The following is an 18,660-nucleotide window of genomic DNA, read 5'->3' as shown; positions in this document are numbered from 1 at the left end:
TTTTTATTAATTTCAGGGAGGAAGGGAGAGGAGAGAGAGAAACATCAATGATGAGAGACAATCATTGATTGGCTGCCTCCTGCACGCCCGAGCCCCAGAAGCTGGGCATGTGTCCTAACCTGGAATTGAACCATGACCTCCTGGGCAGGGCTAAAGGGTTTTTTAAAGAAATATGAAAGTGAAATATTTTTTCAAATAAGCCTCATCATTATTTTTCAAGCCCATTTTTTAATGTATTGATTTTGAGAGAAAGAGAGAGAAACATCGATTTGTTGTTCCACTTATTTATGTATTCATAGATTCTTCTATGTACCTGACAGGGGATCAACCCCACAACCTTGGCCTATTGATCAGGAGGATGCTCTAAACAATTGAGCTACCTTGTCAGGGCAAAACCATTTTTAACTAAATTATTACTGCTTCTACATCTAATACATACTTTCTCCATTGATGCTGACATTTGCATGCAGCAAATACTGTTTGTACTTATTGATCGATTTACCTGAGATTTTAACAGAAGAAAGTTAACTACCTTTTTGTGTTTAAAAAATGTTGAACGCAAGGTGCCTTTAAGTGAGACTGGTTTACATGGGCTACCTTTGTAAGACACAAGTCCAACTAGAAATCCCTGTTAATTATTAACCCCCTGTGTATTATCTAGATACCTGACACTGCAGATTGAGACCAGAGAGTGTTTGTCTCTCAAGTTAAGCCTAAACACTGACAAAAAAATGTAGTTATCAAGGGATTAAAAATCCTAAACTTTTTCTTTGATATTTAGTAAAGAGAGTGGGGTATCTCCTGTTTTGGCTGGCATATGTACAGTCCAAGCAACTGGCGTAAACCTCATTTGGGATTCCTGCTTGTTTGAGCATGGCGGAGATTGGAGTTCACAGAATCCTCGTTTTGGTTATTTCTCTGACAAAGTGTCTGGAAGGCACAAAACTGCTGGCCAACTTTAAAAAATGTGCTGACGTGGAATGTGAAAGTAAGTTTTCTTTTCTTTTTTTTCCTTCTCTTCCTCTTAAACTGAGGCTCTGAAATGACATAAAATGTCATTGTAGACATAAAAGAAATCATTAATATCATTGAAAAATATTTTCAATTATAAAGCAGAGTTCAGTGAAAAAAAGAAATGCTGGAGCAAAGCATTTTGTGGTAGCTTTTATTGTAAATATACAAATGGGCAAAAATCAACCATTTATATAAATATATCAGAAAATTTGAAGATATTAATCCAGACCTCAAAAACAAACTAATGAGCATTTTTACTATTTTTTAGGATAAATATAATTTATTTACATTTAAAAAGATATCAAGCCATTTGTTGGATAGTTCTTTTTTTCTTCTCATGTTTTTAAACAATTTATCTTTATTATTGAAAGTATTACAGATGTCCACCCCACCAATGATGGATAGTTCTTGATTTATGAAGTTCTTATGGTTTTCAGTTTATATTTACAATCAGAATTTTCTGATTTTCATGAGTTTTATAAAAATGTTATTTCAGATCATTAGGATTAATTGTCTAAACTTTATCAAACAGTAATTTCTGTTCTCTTATGTAAAAAATACTGAAATCAGTATTAGAGTATATAATTTGACTTATATCCTTGAATATTAAGCATCCTCTATCTTCTACAAAGATAAATTAATTATAGTTTATTATTTAAGAGCCCAATTTATTCTTTGTTATTAGCATTCTGGTGCAAAATAAATTCCAGACATTAAAATGGTGATGTAGTTAAAAAAAAAAAAAAAGAATTCCATCCCAATATCATAATTGCTTTTCTATCTCTCCAGTATGTGAGAATTATTTCTGATTTGTAATATATAAGTTAAAAATGGGAAATAGTATTGGTGTAAACAGATATTTTATAAGTAAATTTGTTTATGAATAAACATTTTCCTTAACCATTTGGATATGTACTTTAATATATGGAGAAGGTTTACTAGATGATATTTTATAATAGTAATAATCTTTCTTTCCCTTTTTACAACCTCAGTTTCCTTTGGGGGCAGACACAGAACCTGGAATTGGAACATTCAAATTCATAGTAATTTATAGTGTTATTTTAACTTTAATTGCATAGCTTAATTAAAATTTTTTACATGTTAGTATACTTATAATAGTTAATTTGGTAATATACATTATGTGTAAAATCTAGTATATATGATTTGATCATTCAGTTATTGAGGGCATATTATGTGCTGGGTCTGGTTGGGGGGTTGTATCTAAGAGGAATAAAATTAAATATAAGGTAAGTTTCTTAAGGTCCAGGAATTTTCATTCTACTGAATAGTGATAAGAAAGTAAATACTAATACCATATAAGGATAGTAAGTAATATTGAAGTTCAGAGAAGGGCAGAGTAAGCTAGGTAGGTTAGGGATGTGTCATAGAGGAAGTAGATATGAGTTCATTGTGAAGAAAAACTGAAAGGTTTCTAGGCTTAGGAAATAGAGGAAAGAGAAGCTCGGGATATGGGAGGTGGTTGTTACAGTGAAAGAACCTCTCTGCAAATCTCGTTCCACCATTTATCACCTGTGAGGCCAATTCTCTGATTCTTAAGTTTCATTTATTATACCTCATAGGTCTGTTTTGTGGATTTAACAAAAGAAATATTTTAAAGAACTCATCAAAATGCCTTGAATATATAGGTACCAGGAAAAACACTATCTTTCCTTTCCCTATTCACTGGAGAAAGATGATGACACATTCCAGGGACAATGGACACCTTAGACTGACTGTAAAGGAGTAAGAGAAAGTCATTTTACATAAGGAAGGAAGACCAGGTTGTGGACAGCCTTTGATACTGAGCCAAAGAGTTTTAAATTGATTCTTTGTGCAGTAGGAAGTCTATAGGTTTTGAGGGCATAAATGGTAAGAAGAAATTAACATTTGGAAATACCCAGGATGGACTGGAGGAGGGCAAGATGGGAGGGAGAAATAACATTTTAATTTAAATTGTGTGCTTTTCTTTATTTGTCTATATAGCTCTAATAAGCAGAGTTTTAGCCATGAGAGATTACAGAGGACCTGACTGCCTATACCTGAACTTCACCAAGGGAGAAGAAATATCTGTTTATGTTAAACTTGCAGGAGAAAGGGAAGATTTGTGGGCAGGAAGTGTAAGTATCTAATCTTAAAAATTGAATGAAGAATAAATGGCCAGCTTACACAAGGATGCCTGCCTTTCATCTCTAAAGGAAATATATATATACTAGAAGCCCTGTGCACAAAGATTTGTGCACTGGCGGGTGGGGGGGGGGGTCCCTCAACTCAACCTGTGCCCTCTCACAGTCTGGGAACCCTCGGGAGATAACCACCTGCTGGATTAGGCCTGCTCCCCTGGTGGCAGATGGCACACCCAATCCTGTGGTGTCTGCCCCATCTCCCCTGGTCGCAGATGGCAGGCCCGGATCCCGCACTGGGTCTATGGCTGCTCAGATCGTGCTGCCGCCCGCCCCGCCTGCCCCACCTGCAGTATGCAAATTAGCCACCATCTTTGTTGGTGGTTAATTTGCCTATCACGCTGATTAGCCAATGGGAGGTGTAGCAAAGGTATGGTCAATTACCATGTTTGTCTAATATTAGATAGAATATATATATATATATATATATATATATATATATATATATATATATATGTTCCTTAACAGATTTAACATTTAAAAACATTTTTTATTTATTGATTTTAGAGAGAGGAAAGGAGAGAGAGAGAGAGAGAGAGAGACAGACAGACAGACAGACAGACAGACATTGACTTGCTGTTCCTCTTATTTGTGCATTCACTGGCTGCCTCTTGTATATGCCCTGTCTGGGGACCTAACCTGCAACCTTGGCATATTGGGAGGATGCTCCAACCAACTGAGCTACCCAGCCAGGGCCAAACTCATAACATACTTAGGCAAACAAAAAATGGTCAAGTCTAGTGTTTGTTTTAAAATTTTTCTATAAAGTAGCTTTTGGGAAGGCAGTCTGGTTGGGATAGAAGTCTTAAGAGTGTCTTGAAATTACTTTTACATAGCATGTATTATTTTTGAATATAGGTTACATATTTTTTTTGGAGAGACTTTACAGGTGCCGATGGAGATTATGGGATGACTAGGCAACCCGGCCATCCCTTGGTGCTGCAAATGGCCAAGCTTAAGAGAGAAGTTTTAGTTAATGAGATTAAAAGGCATGTCTTTCTGACAAATAAAGGACTGAGTTATTGAAAAGGTCCTCATATAGCTTAGGGAAGACTTTCCATGGAAAAAAAGAACTGGGAGAGCCTTCTATATGGCCCAGAGTCCTGTTACACTGAAATTCCTAGAAGCCAGAATCATCTCTCTCATATATGACAGAAAAATTAATGATTAATATTTTCACTTGAAAATAGGTTTGCATCTTTGATTATATCTTTATGCTTTATAATGAAAGGATGCTATGATAAGCAATTTTACTCCCAAGTTGAACAAGGATGATGAACCTGATACATCGTGTCCATATTGTATATGCATCAGCTCTCTCCTTGTGTGGCTTCTGTGATCACTACTTGAAGGAGCAAATTATATTTGGATCTGTCCTGCTTTTTAGCATCAAGGGCTATATGACTGAAACTCTGAATGTCACCAGCCAGAATTGTTTGCCTGGCCTCTGCAACTGCCAATTTTCCTTACTACTACAGTCCCTTAAACATGTCAGTCTGTGTTTTGTAAGTATTAGAGGCACCCAATGCAGCTATAAGAAAAATTACAGCCCTGACCGGTTTGTCTCAGTGGATAGAGCGTTAGCCTGGGGACTGAAAGGTCCCAGGTTCGATTCTGGTCAAGGGCATGTGCCTTGGTTGCAGGCACATACCCAGGAGGGGGTGTGCAGGAGGCAGCTGATTGATGTTTCAAACTCTCTATCCCTTTCCCTTCCTCTCTGTAAAAAATCAATAAAATATATATTTTTTTAAAAAAGAAAAATTACATAGTAGGTATCATAACAGGAAAAGCAAACATTCTTTCTTTGTTTACTATGTGTGGAAATGCTGGTTCTGCACAAGAGCAGTGTGTAATGTGTGGAGCCAGGGTGAAGTTTCAAGCACACTTAGTTTTGTGCATGATGTGTTTAGCTCAGGCAGTAACTGTTTAAGGAACCACACTGTAGAGTTCACTCACAGGCTGTCAGTTTCCAAACAGTTGCAGCAACTGCCAAGTGGAAGAATCACAATGGATGTATAATGGTGCTGGATCAAAAGACCAAAAGAAAGATGGTCTTTCAGAGAAGCATCCGTCAGACAGTCATACCTCAGAGGGAAGGTAGAGGAGGGTGGGGGGAAGGGGGAGAGATCAACCAAAGGATTTGTATGCATGCAAATAAGCCTAACCAATGGACACAGACACCAGGGGGGTGACGGGGGTCATGGGGAGATAAGGACACATATGTAATACCTTAATCAATAAAGAAGAAAATAAGGCAGGGAGGTAGAAGAACATACAAAAAAAAAAAAAAAAAAAAAAAAAAAGGAAGACAATCTTTAAACCTTGATGGGAATAGGAAATGGGCTGAGAATGGTTGTGTGAAGACTTCACTCTCCAGGGACATCCTACATGCACTAAAACTGGATTAAGAGGATCTCTGTTACCAGGGTGGCCCCAGAAAAGTTAAACGGAACCAAATCCTCCCTGGAGGTCTCATAGATTTTTACCATCTTGATGAAACTCTCTTGGCCCTTCAGAGTTTAAACCTTTTACCTGATTTTGACATCCTGAAAATGAGGAATATGTCACAGCTCTATCTAGGCTGGCTACTGCCACCATTCCCTGGCCGATGGATATCCCCAGTTTGCTAGTGTAAATGTGTGGTCCACCTGGGCAGGGAAGGTCACCAGGGAACACAATAAGGAAGAAAAGGAGTACATGAAAGGTTTTCCCTCTGAAGTTTGAAAAAAAAAAAGGCATTTTACAGCCTGGCTTTTTGTTCCCTCCAATTAATGCTGTTTCTTTTGAATAACAAAAGGGATATTATTTCACTCACTTTCTTTTAGATGGCAAATGAAAGTCAATTAATATTTGTGATTTAAAATAGCCAAGGACATGGGCAAAATTAGGTTTAATAGTTATTACTGCTATGAGCATTTTTCCTTGCTAATCTTTTTTCTTAATTTTGATAGAAAGGAAAGGACTTTGGATATTTCCCCAGAGATGCAGTCCAGATTGAAGAGGTGTTTATACCTGAGGAAATTCAAATACCAACCACAGTGAGTAAATTTATTATGGTTATTAATTGAATTTAAAATTTCTTGGCTAAAATAGTTTTCTGAAGTATAAGTGTTCCTTGGTTATATATTTTATATAGTAAATACATAAAATAGTTGGTCTGAGAATTCACTTTAGGAGTAGTTTGATTGTGTGAATAAAATTAGGTAACACAAAGTTATGACAAGCAAATCTTTGCTTTCTGAAAAATTAACAGACAAAGTTGCAGAGTGTAGCGGTTAAGAGCATGGATTCTGGAGGTGGACTGAGTTCAAAGCCTGACTCAGCCACTTAGTAACTTTGTGATCTTGTGAACCTTAATTTTCTCATCTGTGAAATGAGGATGATTATAATATAGTGCTACCTCATAAATTCATTGAGGAAATGTAAGTATATATAACCTACATAGAACAGTACTTTAGTAAGCGCTATGTAAGTGTTAGCTATTATTACTAATGTTATCATCCTACATAGACAATTTTATTTTTTATCACACTCTTGTTGAGAAAAATAATATAACCCTAGCCTGTTTGGCTCAGTGGATAGAGTGTTGGCCTGCAGATGGAAGGGTCCTGAGTTCGATTCCAGTCAAGGGCATATGTCCAGGTTGTGGGCTCAATCCCTAGTAGGGGGTGTGCAGGAGGCAGCCGATCAATGATTCTCCCTCGAGGGAGAACCAAGATGGCGGCATAGGTTAACGCCAGAGTTTGCTGCTTTGAACAACTACTTCAAAAGTGAAACCAAAAAACGGAAGGGACATCACCCAGAACCACAGGGGCGCTGGCTGAGTGGAAGTCCTACAACTAGGAGGAAAGAGAAACGCATACGGACACTCAGAGGAGGCGCAGTGCTGAAGTCAAATTCTGAGGTGCGGAGTGCGCTGAGCGGGCTGGCGGCGGAGGGCGCGGTTGTTGTTTTCAATCGGGAGGGAGTCGCAGACTCTGAGCACCAGATCCGGGCGAGTCTTTAGGGACCCAGACTCAAACGGGAGAGGCGGGACTGTCTGGCTTCGGTCAAAGCGAGTGCAGCTTTCTCTCCCAGCTTTGCAGCGGGTGCTGGGACTCAGAGAGGCGGAGCCCCTTGGGACAGGACTGAGAGCCGCCATAACTGCTCTCTCCGGCCCACCCTGTTGATCCTGTGCGACCCGCCCCGCCCACGCCCTGCACAGAGGCATTTGCTGGATAGCCTCAGGCAAAGGCTAGATTAGCACCTCCCTAGAGGACAGAAGTTCTCTCACTGCTGACACAGCTGATTCTCATAGCCACTTGGCCTGGAGGTCAAACCCTCCCTGGAATTAGCTACAACAATCAAGATTTATCTATAAGACTGCGAACAAAGACCACTAGGGGGTGCACCAAGGAAGCATAACAAAATGCGGAGACAAAGAAACAGGACAAAATTGTCAATGGAAGAAATAGAGTTCAGAACCACACTTTTAAGGTCTCTCAAGAACTGTTTAGAAGCTGCCGATAAACTTAATGAGATCTACACGAAAACTAATAAGACCCTCGATCTTATATTGGGGAACCAACTAGAAATTAAGCACACACAGACTGAAATAACGAATATTATACAGACGCCCGGCAGCAGACCAGAGGAGCGCAAGAATCAAGTCAATGATTTGAAATGCGAGGAAGCAAAAAACATCCAACCAGAAAAGCAAAATGAAAAAAGAATCCAAAAATGCGAGGATAGTGTAAGGAGCCTCTGGGACAGCTTCAAGCGTACCAACATCAGAATTATAGGGGTGCCAGAAGATGAGAGAGAGCAAGATATTGAAAACCTATTTGAAGAAATAATGACAGAAAACTTCCCCCACCTGGTGAAAGAAATGGACTTACAGGTCCAAGAAGCGCGGAGAACCCCAAACAAAAGGAATCCAAAGAGGACCACACCAAGACACATCATCATTAAAATGCCAAGAGCAAAAGATAAAGAGAGAATCTTAAAAGCAGCAAGAGAAAGAAACTCAGTTACCTACAAGGGAATACCCATACGACTGTCAGCTGATTTCTCAACAGAAACTTTGCAGGCCAGAAGGGAGTGGCAAGAAATATTCAAAGTGATGAATACCAAGAACCTACAACCAAGATTACTTTATCCAGCAAAGCTATCATTCAGAATTGAAGGTCAGATAAAGAGCTTCACAGATAAGGAAAAGCTAAAGGAGTTCATCACCACCAAACCAGGATTATATGAAATGCTGAAAGGTATCCTTTAAGAAGAGGAAGAGGAAGAAAAGGGTAAAGATACAAATTATGAACAACAAATATGCATCTATCAACAAGTGAATTTAAGAATCAAGTGAATAAATAATCTGATGAACAGAATGAACTGTTGATTATAATAGAATCAGGGACATAGATGGACTGACTATTCTTGGGGGGGAAAGGGGTGTGGGAGATGTGGGAAGAGACTGGACAAAAATCGTGCACCTATGGATGAGGACAGTGGGTGGGGAGTGAGGGCGGAGGGTGGGGCGGGAACTGGGAGGAGGGGAGTTATGGGGGGGGAAAAAAAAAGGAACAAATGTAATAATCTGAACAATAAAGATTTAATTAAAAAAAATGATTCTCCCTCATCGTTAATGTTTTTTTTTTAAAATTAAATCTTTATTGTTCAGATTACTACAGTTGTTCCTCTTTTTTCCCCCCATAGCTCCCCTCCACCCGGTTCCCACCCCACCCTCCGCCCCTCCACCACTGTCCTCATCCATAGGTGCAGGATTTTTGTCCAGTCTCTTCCCGCATCCCCCACACCCCTTTCCCCCTCAAGAATAGTCAGTACACTCCCTATCTATGTCCCTGATTCTATTATATTCACCAGTTTATTCTGTTCATCAGATTATTTATTCACTTGATTTTTAGATTCACTTGTTGATAGATGTGTATTTGTTGTTCATAATTTGTATCTTTACCTTTTTCTTCTTCCTCTTCTTAAATGATACCTTTCAGCATTTCATATAATACTGGTTTGGTGGTGATGAATTCCTTTAGCTTTTCCTTATCTGTGAAGCTCTTTATCTGACCTTCAATTCTGAATGATAGCTTTGCTGGGTAAAGTAATCTTGGTTTTAAGTTCTTGTTATTCATCACTTTGAATATTTCTTGGCACTCCCTTCTGGCCTGCATAGTTTCTGTTGAGAAATCAGCTGACAGTCGTATGGGCACTCCCTTGTAGGTAACTGGGTTTCTTTCTCTTGCTGCTTTTAAGATTCTCTCTTTGTCTTTTGCTCTTGGCATTTTAATTATGATGTGTCTTGGTGTGGTCCTCTTTGGATTCCTTTTGTTTGGGGTTCTCTGTGCTTCCTGGACTTGGAAGTCTATTTCTTTCACCAGGTAGGGGAAGTTTTCTGTCATTATTTCTTCAAAGAGGATTTCAATATCTTGCTCTCTCTCTTCTTCTGGCACCCCTATAATTCAGATATTGGTACGCTTGAGGCTGTCCCAGAGGCTCTTTACACTATCTTCGTGTTTTTGGATTCTTTTTCATTTTGCTTTTCCGGTCGGGTGTTTTTGCTTCTTCGTATTTCAGATCTTTTTTTTTTTTTTTTTTTTTTTTTTTTTTTTTTTTTAATTAAATCTTTATTGTTCATATTATTACATTTGTTCCTTTTTCCCCCCCCCCCATAACTCCCCTCCTCCCAGTTCTCACCCTACCCTCCGCCCTCACTCCCCACCCACTGTCCTCATCCATAGGTGCACCATTTTTGTCCAGTCTCTTCCCACATCTCCCACACCCCTTTCCCCCCCAAGAATAGTCAGTCCATTCCCTTTCTATGTCCCTGATTCTATTATAATCAACAGTTTATTCTGTTCATCAGATTATTTATTCACTTGATTCTTAGATTCACTTGTTGATAGATGCATATTTGTTGTTCATAATTTGTATCTTTACCTTTTTCTTCCTCTTCCTCTTCTTAAAGGATACCTTTCAGCATTTCATATAATCCTGGTTTGGTGGTGATGAACTCCTTTAGCTTTTCCTTATCTGTGAAGCTCTTTATCTGACCTTCAATTCTGAATGATAGCTTTGCTGGATAAAGTAATCTTGGTTGTAGGTTCTTGGTATTCATCACTTTGAATATTTCTTGCCACTCCCTTCTGGCCTGCAAAGTTTCTGTTGAGAAATCAGCTGACAGTCGTATGGGTATTCCCTTGTAGGTAACTGAGTTTCTTTCTCTTGCTGTTTTTAAGATTCTCTCTTTATCTTTTGCTCTTGGCATTTTAATGATGATGTGTCTTGGTGTGGTCCTCTTTGGATTCCTTTTGTTTGGGGTTCTCCGCGCTTCTTGGACCTGTAAGTCCATTTCTTTCACCAGGTGGGGGAAGTTTTCTGTCATTATTTCTTCAAATAGGTTTTCAATATCTTGCTCTCTCTCATCTTCTGGCACCCCTATAATTCTGATGTTGGTACGCTTGAAGCTGTCCCAGAGGCTCCTTACACTATCCTCGCATTTTTGGATTCTTTTTTCATTTTGCTTTTCCGGTTGGATGTTTTTTGCTTCCTCGCATTTCAAATCATTGACTTGATTCTTGCGCTCCTCTGGTCTGCTGTCGGGCGTCTGTATAATATTCATTATTTCAGTCCGTGTGTGCTTAATTTCTAGTTGGTTCCCCAATATAAGATCGAGGGTCTTATTAGTTTTCGTGTAGAGCTCATTAAGTTTATCCGCAGCTTCTAAACACTTCTTGAGAGACCTTAAAAGTGTGGTTCTGAACTCTATTTCTTCCATTGACAATTTTGTCCTGTTTCTTTGTCTCCGCATTTTGTTATGCTTCCTTGGTGCACCCCCTAGTGGTCTTTGTTCGCAGTCTTATAGATAAATCTTGATTGCTGTAGCTAATTCCAGGGAGAGTTTGACCTCCAGGCCAAGTGGCTATGAGATTCAGCTGTGTCAGCGGTGAGAGAACTTCTGTCCTCTAGGGAGGTGCTAATCTAGCCTTTGCCTGAGGCTATCCAGCAAATGCCTCTGTGCAGGGCTTGGGCAGGGCGGGTCGAACAGGATCAACAGTGTGGGCCGGAGAGAGTAGTTATGGCGGCTCTCAGTCCTGTCCCAAGGGGCTCTGCCTCTCTGAGTCCCAGCACCCGCTGCAAAGCTGGGAGAGAAAGCTGCACTCGCTCTGACCGAAGCCAGACAGTCCCGCTTCTTCCGCCTGAGTCTGGGTCCCTAAAGACTCGCCCGGATCTGGAGCTCAGAGTCTGCGACTCCCCTCCCGATTGAAAACAACAACCGCGCCCTCCGCCGCCAGCCCGCTCCGCGCACTCCGCACCTCAGAATTTGACTTCAGCACTGCGCCCCCTCTGAGTGTCCGTATGCGTTTCTCTTTCCTCCTAGTTGTAGGACTTCCACTCAGCCAGCGCCCCTGTGGTTCTGGGTGATGTCCCTTCCGTTTTTTGGTTTCACTTTTGAAGTAGTTGTTCAAAGCAGCAAACTCCGGCATTAACCTATGCCGCCATCTTGGTTCCAACTCTATTTCAGATCTTTGACTTGATTCTTGCGCTCCTCTGGTCTGCTGTTGGGAGTCTGTATAGTATTCTTTATTTTAGTTAGTGTATGCTTAATTTCTGGGGTCAGACGCGCTACCGTTGCGCCACGAGGTCGACCTATGTATGCTTAATTTCTAGTTGGTCCTTTATCATAACCTCGAGGGTCTCACTGGATTTCTTGAGGGTCTCACTACATTTATTGGCGGTTTCTAGAAAATTCTTGAAAAACCTTAAAAGTGTGGTTTTGAACTCTATATTCAGTTGTTTGCTTTCCTCCATTTCTGTCATTTGTGACCTGTTTTTTTGTCTCCACGTTTTTTATGCTTCCCTGTGTTGGTAGAGTGGCTTTGTGTGCTAGGTGTCCTATAGGGCCCAGTGGCTCAGCCTCCCCAATTACCTGAGGTGGAAACTCTTGGTGCACCCCCTTTGTGAGCTTTGTGCACAGTCTTGTTGTAGTTAAGCCTTGATTGTTGTAGGTATCACTGGGAGGAATTGACCTCCAGGCCAATTGGCTGTGAGAATCAGCTGTGTCTATGGTGGGAGAACTTCCGTGCTGAAGACACCCTTATGGGGCAAGACTTGCTTCAGTGGGGCTTTGGTGCTCACTGAGTCTGCCCCCTGAGTGTGTCCCTTGTTAATGTAAAAAACCATTGAAACCTGTAAAGAATTTTTGTGAGTTTATTTGAGCCAAACTGTCGAGATATGCCGGGAAGCAGAACCTCAACAAATTGAGATAGTGCTCCGAAGAATGGCGGGGTTACAATTGTTTTTATACATTGCAATAAAAGGAGGAACATAGGTGAGTTACATGAAATTCATTGGTGATAGATTAAGGAGGAGGGATAAAGCAAAACAGGGAAACCCCTGGGATTGGATAAAAAGTAAAATGATGGACACATACTTAGGTGGGTACAGGAACAATTAACATGATAAATGAAAGAATCTGTGGTATCTGTCCTGGGCCCAGCACACCAGGCTGTGCCCCAGGGGCTCCATAAAAAGGGAAGTCACAAGTTACCCAGACATCCCAAGGATATGTTACCATAGATGCAAAAAGACAGATAGGCTCAGTTATGGTAAAGGTTGACCTTATCAGTGAAGATACTGGCCTAGGACGTAACTGCCCACCATAACTGCTTTTAGTTAAAGTTTAATTTCAGACCATCCTTTGTGGTTACTTTAGGTCTACAAGTTTGCAAAACTTCCATGCAGGCCTCCCCTGAGCTTGTCAGGTTAGCATGTGGCCCCTTTTGTCCACACCCTTATGGATCTGAGGAGTTGTAATTGGATGGTCCCACTCTGACCACTGGGTACACTGGCTCTTGGATCTAAGGAGGTGCTAATTTAGCCTCTGCCTGAGGTTACCCGGCAGGAGCTATGAAGAGAACTGCAGATTCCTCTTCCTTGTTTGGGGTTTGGAGGTGCCCAGATGAGGCCCAGCTGTGAAGCAATGCAAGCTGCTGTGGGGCCTTGGGCCTTCTCTTGGACGTTCTGGGTCTGTCTGGCCCAGCTGCAGTTTGTTAGGTAATTTTCAGATTGCAAAGGGCCAGGGCATTCATATGCAAAAGCCTCTGCCACAGCCTGGGTGGGGCAGGGTCTCAGGGAATCAACAGGGCAGAGCAAGCAGCTATGGCTGATCCTCAGCCCTGTCCTAAAGTGCCCTGAGTCTCAGTGTCCTGGTAATCGTTGCAAGCACCTCTGAGGGAAAGCCACCCTCGAGTTCCGAGTTTTGCCCGCTGCCAGACAGTCCAGTTTCTCCCCGTATGAGTCTAGGTCCCCAGAGACTCACCCGGAATTAGAGTTCAGAGCAGTCGGGGGCCTGTGACTCCCTCCCAATTCAAAAAGACAGCCGCGTCCTCAGTTGCCAGCCCTTGCAGTGTGCGCCTCCCTACCTCTGCACTTTACTTCCGCAGCTCCTCTGAGTCTCAGTGCTTTTCTCTTTCCTTCCAGTTGTAGAATTTCCACTCAGCCAGCCTTCCTGTGGTTCTAGGTGATGTCCATTTTGTCTTTTAGCTGTATTTTTGAAATTCTCATTAATGTTTTTTCGCTCTCCTCTCTCTTTCTCTCTGAAATCAATAAAAATATATTTTAAAAAATAAACATAATATAATTGGACCTGCTTTAAAATGCGGCCATAGCTGCAAACCCAGAGGAACTTCCTTTCATGTGGTATGCCTCAAAACTTTGGAATATTAAAACAGGGTAAAATAACCTTTGGCCTGGGCCTAAAGCAACATTGTGTCCCAAAGATAACAAGGATAAGAAGAGAGCAGATATTATGAGTACAGTACTTAAATTAAAAACATTGTTTAGAATTAGCATCACTACCTTAGCCTATCTGCACCAACAGAAATGCCTATCTACTACTGATGTAATTGCCCCTTTCCCATAAATACGCCTTGCCTTTGTCTTTTAATCAGAACACCATTTGGGTTTCTGCCCGAATAAGTGATTCCTGAATAGCTATTCTTTTTTTTTTAATCTCAAATAAATGCTCATTGCCTATTACTTTGAAAGGTCTTTTTATTTTTATTTTATTTTTTTAATATATTTTTATTGGCTTCAGAGTGGAAGGGAGAGGGAGAGAGAGATAGAAACCTCAATGATGAGAGAGAATCGTCGATTGCCTCCTGCACGCCCCCTACTGAGGACTGAGCCCACAACCCAGGCATGTGCCCTTGACCAGAATCAAACCTGGGACCCTTCAGTCCACAGCCCAACATTCTATCCACTGAGCCAAACCAGCTAGAGCAGCCTTTTATTTTTAGATTAACACTCTCTGTAAGTATCATATCTGTATACAACCTCTTTTTTTTGTTAGAGTTTTAAATAAGCTTGATAATGTTGGGCTTGATAATGAGAAAGGGAATCAGAAGATAACTTTTCTTTTTTAAATTTTACCCGATTTGGGGGTGGGGGGAAGGAGGGAGGGAGGAGATAACTTTTCAATATGTGAATTTTATTAGCTCATTTAATTCAGATTCCAGGTTAAGCCAATTTATGTTTCATGAGGTCAGTGTGAAGTGAGTGTGCCTAATTGAGCAGACTATCTGTTAGCTGGCCTCTGCCCAACACAAATTCTGGGATTAACTGTCCATTTATTGTATAATTGCTGGTCCCGTTAGTTCTATCTCCAAAATTTTTCTGGACTATATTGTCTTCTCATCATTCTCACTCTCTCCTTTAGCCCTAATCCAAGGCTTCTCTTAATTAGAATACAACAATAGCCTTCTAACCGACCTCCTATCCTCTACGTTTGCCTTCTCCCAACCCATTCTTCAAATAGCAAAGGATTTTACAAAAACAAACAAAAAAATTTTAAAATCAGATCATGGCATACCTTTTGGTTAAAGCCCTTTTGTGGCTTTTCATTGAACCTGGAATCAAGCCCTGACTCCTTACCCTGGTTCTACATGAACCCGCTTGCCCCCCTTGCTGCCCTTGTCTTACGCCACACTCTCCCCTCACTCACTATGCTCCTGGCTACTTTGGTCTGTTGGCTGTTCTTACAACATGCCAAACTTTGCCCCAGCCCAGAGACCCAAACAGGCCATTCCCTCTAGTGGAAATGCTTTCCCCAAGTTCTTCACTTGGCTAGTTCCTTCTTATCTCTTAGGTAACAGCTTAAACATCAGTACATCTGAGAGGCCATCTATGATGATTCTTATGCTTCTTAATCATAACTTTCCTTTATTTCCTCCATAGCATTTATCACAATTTATAATTACCTTTTTCCTATTGTTTACTGTAGAATTTCAGCAACTAGCACAGTGCAGAGCATATAGTAAACATATAGAAGCCTCAAATTCTTAGGTCAATTTCCCTGGGAAATAGTCTCTGAGGTGGATCTTTGCATCCAAGAAGTTTACTGTGGAGCCTTCCTGGGAATAATAGCACTTGTGAGAGAACAAAAGAAAAGAGAGGATGGAGCAGACAGAGAGGCTGAACGGTGATGCAGTTGCAACAAAGGTCTCAGTAGATTTGATAAAGAACTATGAAGCTGGGATGTCCTTTCAGAGTTGTCCTTAGTAGAAGCAAGAGGTTGGGCCTTTATACCCTTGCATTACTGGCTCACCTGGGTAGTGTAACCTTGATGTAGGTTAGGCTAGTGTATATCAGAGATAGTTACTGTTCTAAGCACTTAATTTAATCCACAAAACACCCCTATACAGTAAGTACTGTCATTGGTCTTATTTTACAGGCTAGAGGCCCGGTGCACAAAAATTTGTGCACCTGGGGGGGGTCCCCCAGCCATGCCTGTGCCCTCTCGCAGTCTGGGACCCCTTGGGGGATGTCCACCTGCTGGCTTAGGCCCACTCCCCGAGGGATTGGGCCTAAGCTGGCAGTCAGACATCCCTCTGGCAGCCCGGGAGCCCTCAGGGGATGTCCACTTGCCAGTGGGGAGCAGGGCTAAGCTGCAGTTAGGCATCCTTAGCGCTGCTGAGGAGGCAGGAGAGGCTTTTGCCACCACCGCTGTGCTGGCAGCCATCAGCCTGGCTTGTGGCTGAGCAGAGCTCCCTCTGTGGAGCACACTGACCACCAGGGGCCAGATCCTGTATTGAGCATCTGTCCCCTGGTGGTCAGTGTGTGTCATAGTGACCAGTCATTCCCAGTCTTTCTGCTGTTATGGTCAATTTGCATATTACCCTTTTATTATATAGGATAGAGGCCTGGTGCATGGGTGGGGGCCAGCTGGTTTGCCCTGAAGGGTGTCCTGGATCAGGTGGGGGTCCCGCTTGGGTGCCTGGCCAGCCTGGGTGAGGGGCTGAGGGCGGTTTTCAGACTGGCCACACCCCCTTCAGGGTGGGGGTCCCCGCTGGAGTGCCTGGCCAGCCTGAGTGAGGGACTGATGGCTGCTTGCAGGCTGGCCAAGCCCCCCAGCAGGGACCCTCACCCCATGAGGGTGTGGCCATCCTGAGTGAGGGGCTGATTGCTGTTTGCAGGCTGGCCACGGCCCCCAGCCACCCAAGCTCCGAGTGGAGGTTGGCTGGAAGCAGGTATCTGGGATTTATTTAGCTTCTATAATTAAAACTTTGTCGCCTTGAGTGGAGGCTACAGCCAGCCAGGGCAGGCGGGAAGCTTGGCTTCCTCCATCGCTGGGGCAACCAAACCTTCTGCTTGCTCTAGCTCTGTGGCTGCCAGCCGCCATCCTGGTTGGGTCAATTTCCATATAGTCGCTCTGATTGGCTGGTGGGCGTGGCTTTGGGCATAGCAAAGGTGCAGTCAATTTGCATGTTTCTCTTTTATTAGATTAGACTAGTGGCCCGGTGCACGAAATTCATGCATGGGGGAGGGTGTGTTCCTCAGCCTGGCCTGCACCCTCTCCAATTTGGTACCCCTCGAGAAATGTCCTGCCAGTTTACAGGGATTGGGCCTAAACCAGCAGTCAGACATCCCTCTCATAATCCAGGACTGCTGGCTCCTAACCGCTCACCTGCCTGCCTTCCTGCCTGATTGCCTCTAACCACTCTGCCTGCTGTCCTGCTCACCCCCAGCTGCCTCCCCCCTGCTGCTGGCCTGCTTGCCCCCAAATGCCCCCCCCCCGCCAGCCTGATCACCCCAAACTGCCCCCCCTGCTGGCCTGCTCATCCCCAACTGTTCCCCTGCTGGCCTACTCACTCCAAACTGCCCCCCCCACTGTCCTGATCACCCCCAACTGACCCCCACTGATCTCCTGCTTGTCCCCAACTGGCCCCCCTGCTGGTCTGCTTACCCCCAACGGCCCCACCCCCCACCAGCCTGATCACCCACAACTGCCCTCCCCTCTTGGCCTCTAACCACCTCTACCTCGGCCCCACCACCATGGCTTTGTCCAGAAGAACATCTGGAATGTCTCCCAGTCTAATTAGCATATTACTCTTTTTTTAAAAAAATATATTTTATTGATTTCTTACAGAGAGAAAGGGAGAGAGATAGAGAGTTAGAAACATCGATGAGAGAGAAACATCGATCAGCTGCCTCCTGCACATCTCCTACTGGGGATGTGCCTGCAACCCAGGTACATGCCCTTGACCGGAATTGAACCCAGGACCCTTCAGTCTGCAGGCCGATGCTCTATCCACTGAGCCAAACCGGTTCTGGCTGAATACTCTTCTGATTGGCTGATGGGTGTAGCGATGGTACGGTCAATTAGCATCTTTGTCTTTTATTAGTGTAGATGACAAACTGAAGCACAGAAAGGTCATATAATTCACTCAAGGTCACAGAGCTAGTAAATGGCAGAGTTAGAATTTGAACTCAGAGGATTTGGCTCAGGAGTTTGTTCTTAATCACTATATTGCAGTGCCAAAAACATATTGTAAAATTACAATTCTGAAGTTTATTTTTAAAAATTCTGGGCATTATTCTCATGTAATATCTAAAGAGCAGTGCATATCAGTTAGATACCTTCAGATTAAAAAATAATAGCTTTACCATTTTTCTTCTTGATGATTTTATTGTTCTGTGAGATGAGAAAGGGTGTCTGTACCTCTATTGGCTATATGCAATATCTCAATTAAAAAAGTCTAAAATTCTTAGTGTAACTTTGTTCAGGCCTTCATGCTTTAGAGTCTCTGGTCTGTCTGAGCTGTGACCATGTATGTGAAATTCCCTTCCCTCAAATTACCACACAGCGCAGGCGTCCAGTCAGTGCACTCTTAGGAAGAACAAGATTTTATTGACACGTATGCCTTTTCATCAGAGTTTATTTGCAGAGTATACTCAAAGAATTGCCTCTGCTTCTCAAATTCTTCAAGTATTTGATGACAAATAAATCCTAATGTAAAATAATTTTCATTTAGCTTATATCAGTAACCTGAGAATTCAGTTGTGATACAGCTGATAGGGTCTGAGTTTAGGAGATCTGATATCTATATCTATATCTATATCTATATCTATATCTATATCTATATCTATATCTATATCTATATCTATATCATCTATATCTATATCTATATCT

At 42.2% G+C, this 18,660-nt stretch overlaps 1 protein-coding gene across 1 annotated transcript in view; it reads left to right on the top strand.

Annotated features, from left to right (window-relative positions):
* The first annotated feature begins 667 nt into the window (after positions 1 to 667).
* Positions 668 to 18,660, top strand: part of LOC132213226 (melanoma inhibitory activity protein 2-like) — a 123,816-nt gene continuing 105,823 nt past the window's right edge. The window contains 3 exon segments of the mRNA XM_059659467.1: positions 668 to 988; positions 2,998 to 3,131; positions 6,146 to 6,232. Coding sequence (XP_059515450.1) covers positions 874 to 988; positions 2,998 to 3,131; positions 6,146 to 6,232 — 336 coding nt within the window. The 5' untranslated portion in view covers positions 668 to 873.

This window comes from Myotis daubentonii, chromosome 1 (assembly GCF_963259705.1).
Source record: "Myotis daubentonii chromosome 1, mMyoDau2.1, whole genome shotgun sequence".
Lineage (NCBI taxonomy): Eukaryota > Metazoa > Chordata > Mammalia > Chiroptera > Vespertilionidae > Myotis > Myotis daubentonii.
Note: the sequence above shows the minus strand (reverse complement) of the source record. Positions and strands in the feature narration are given on the sequence as shown.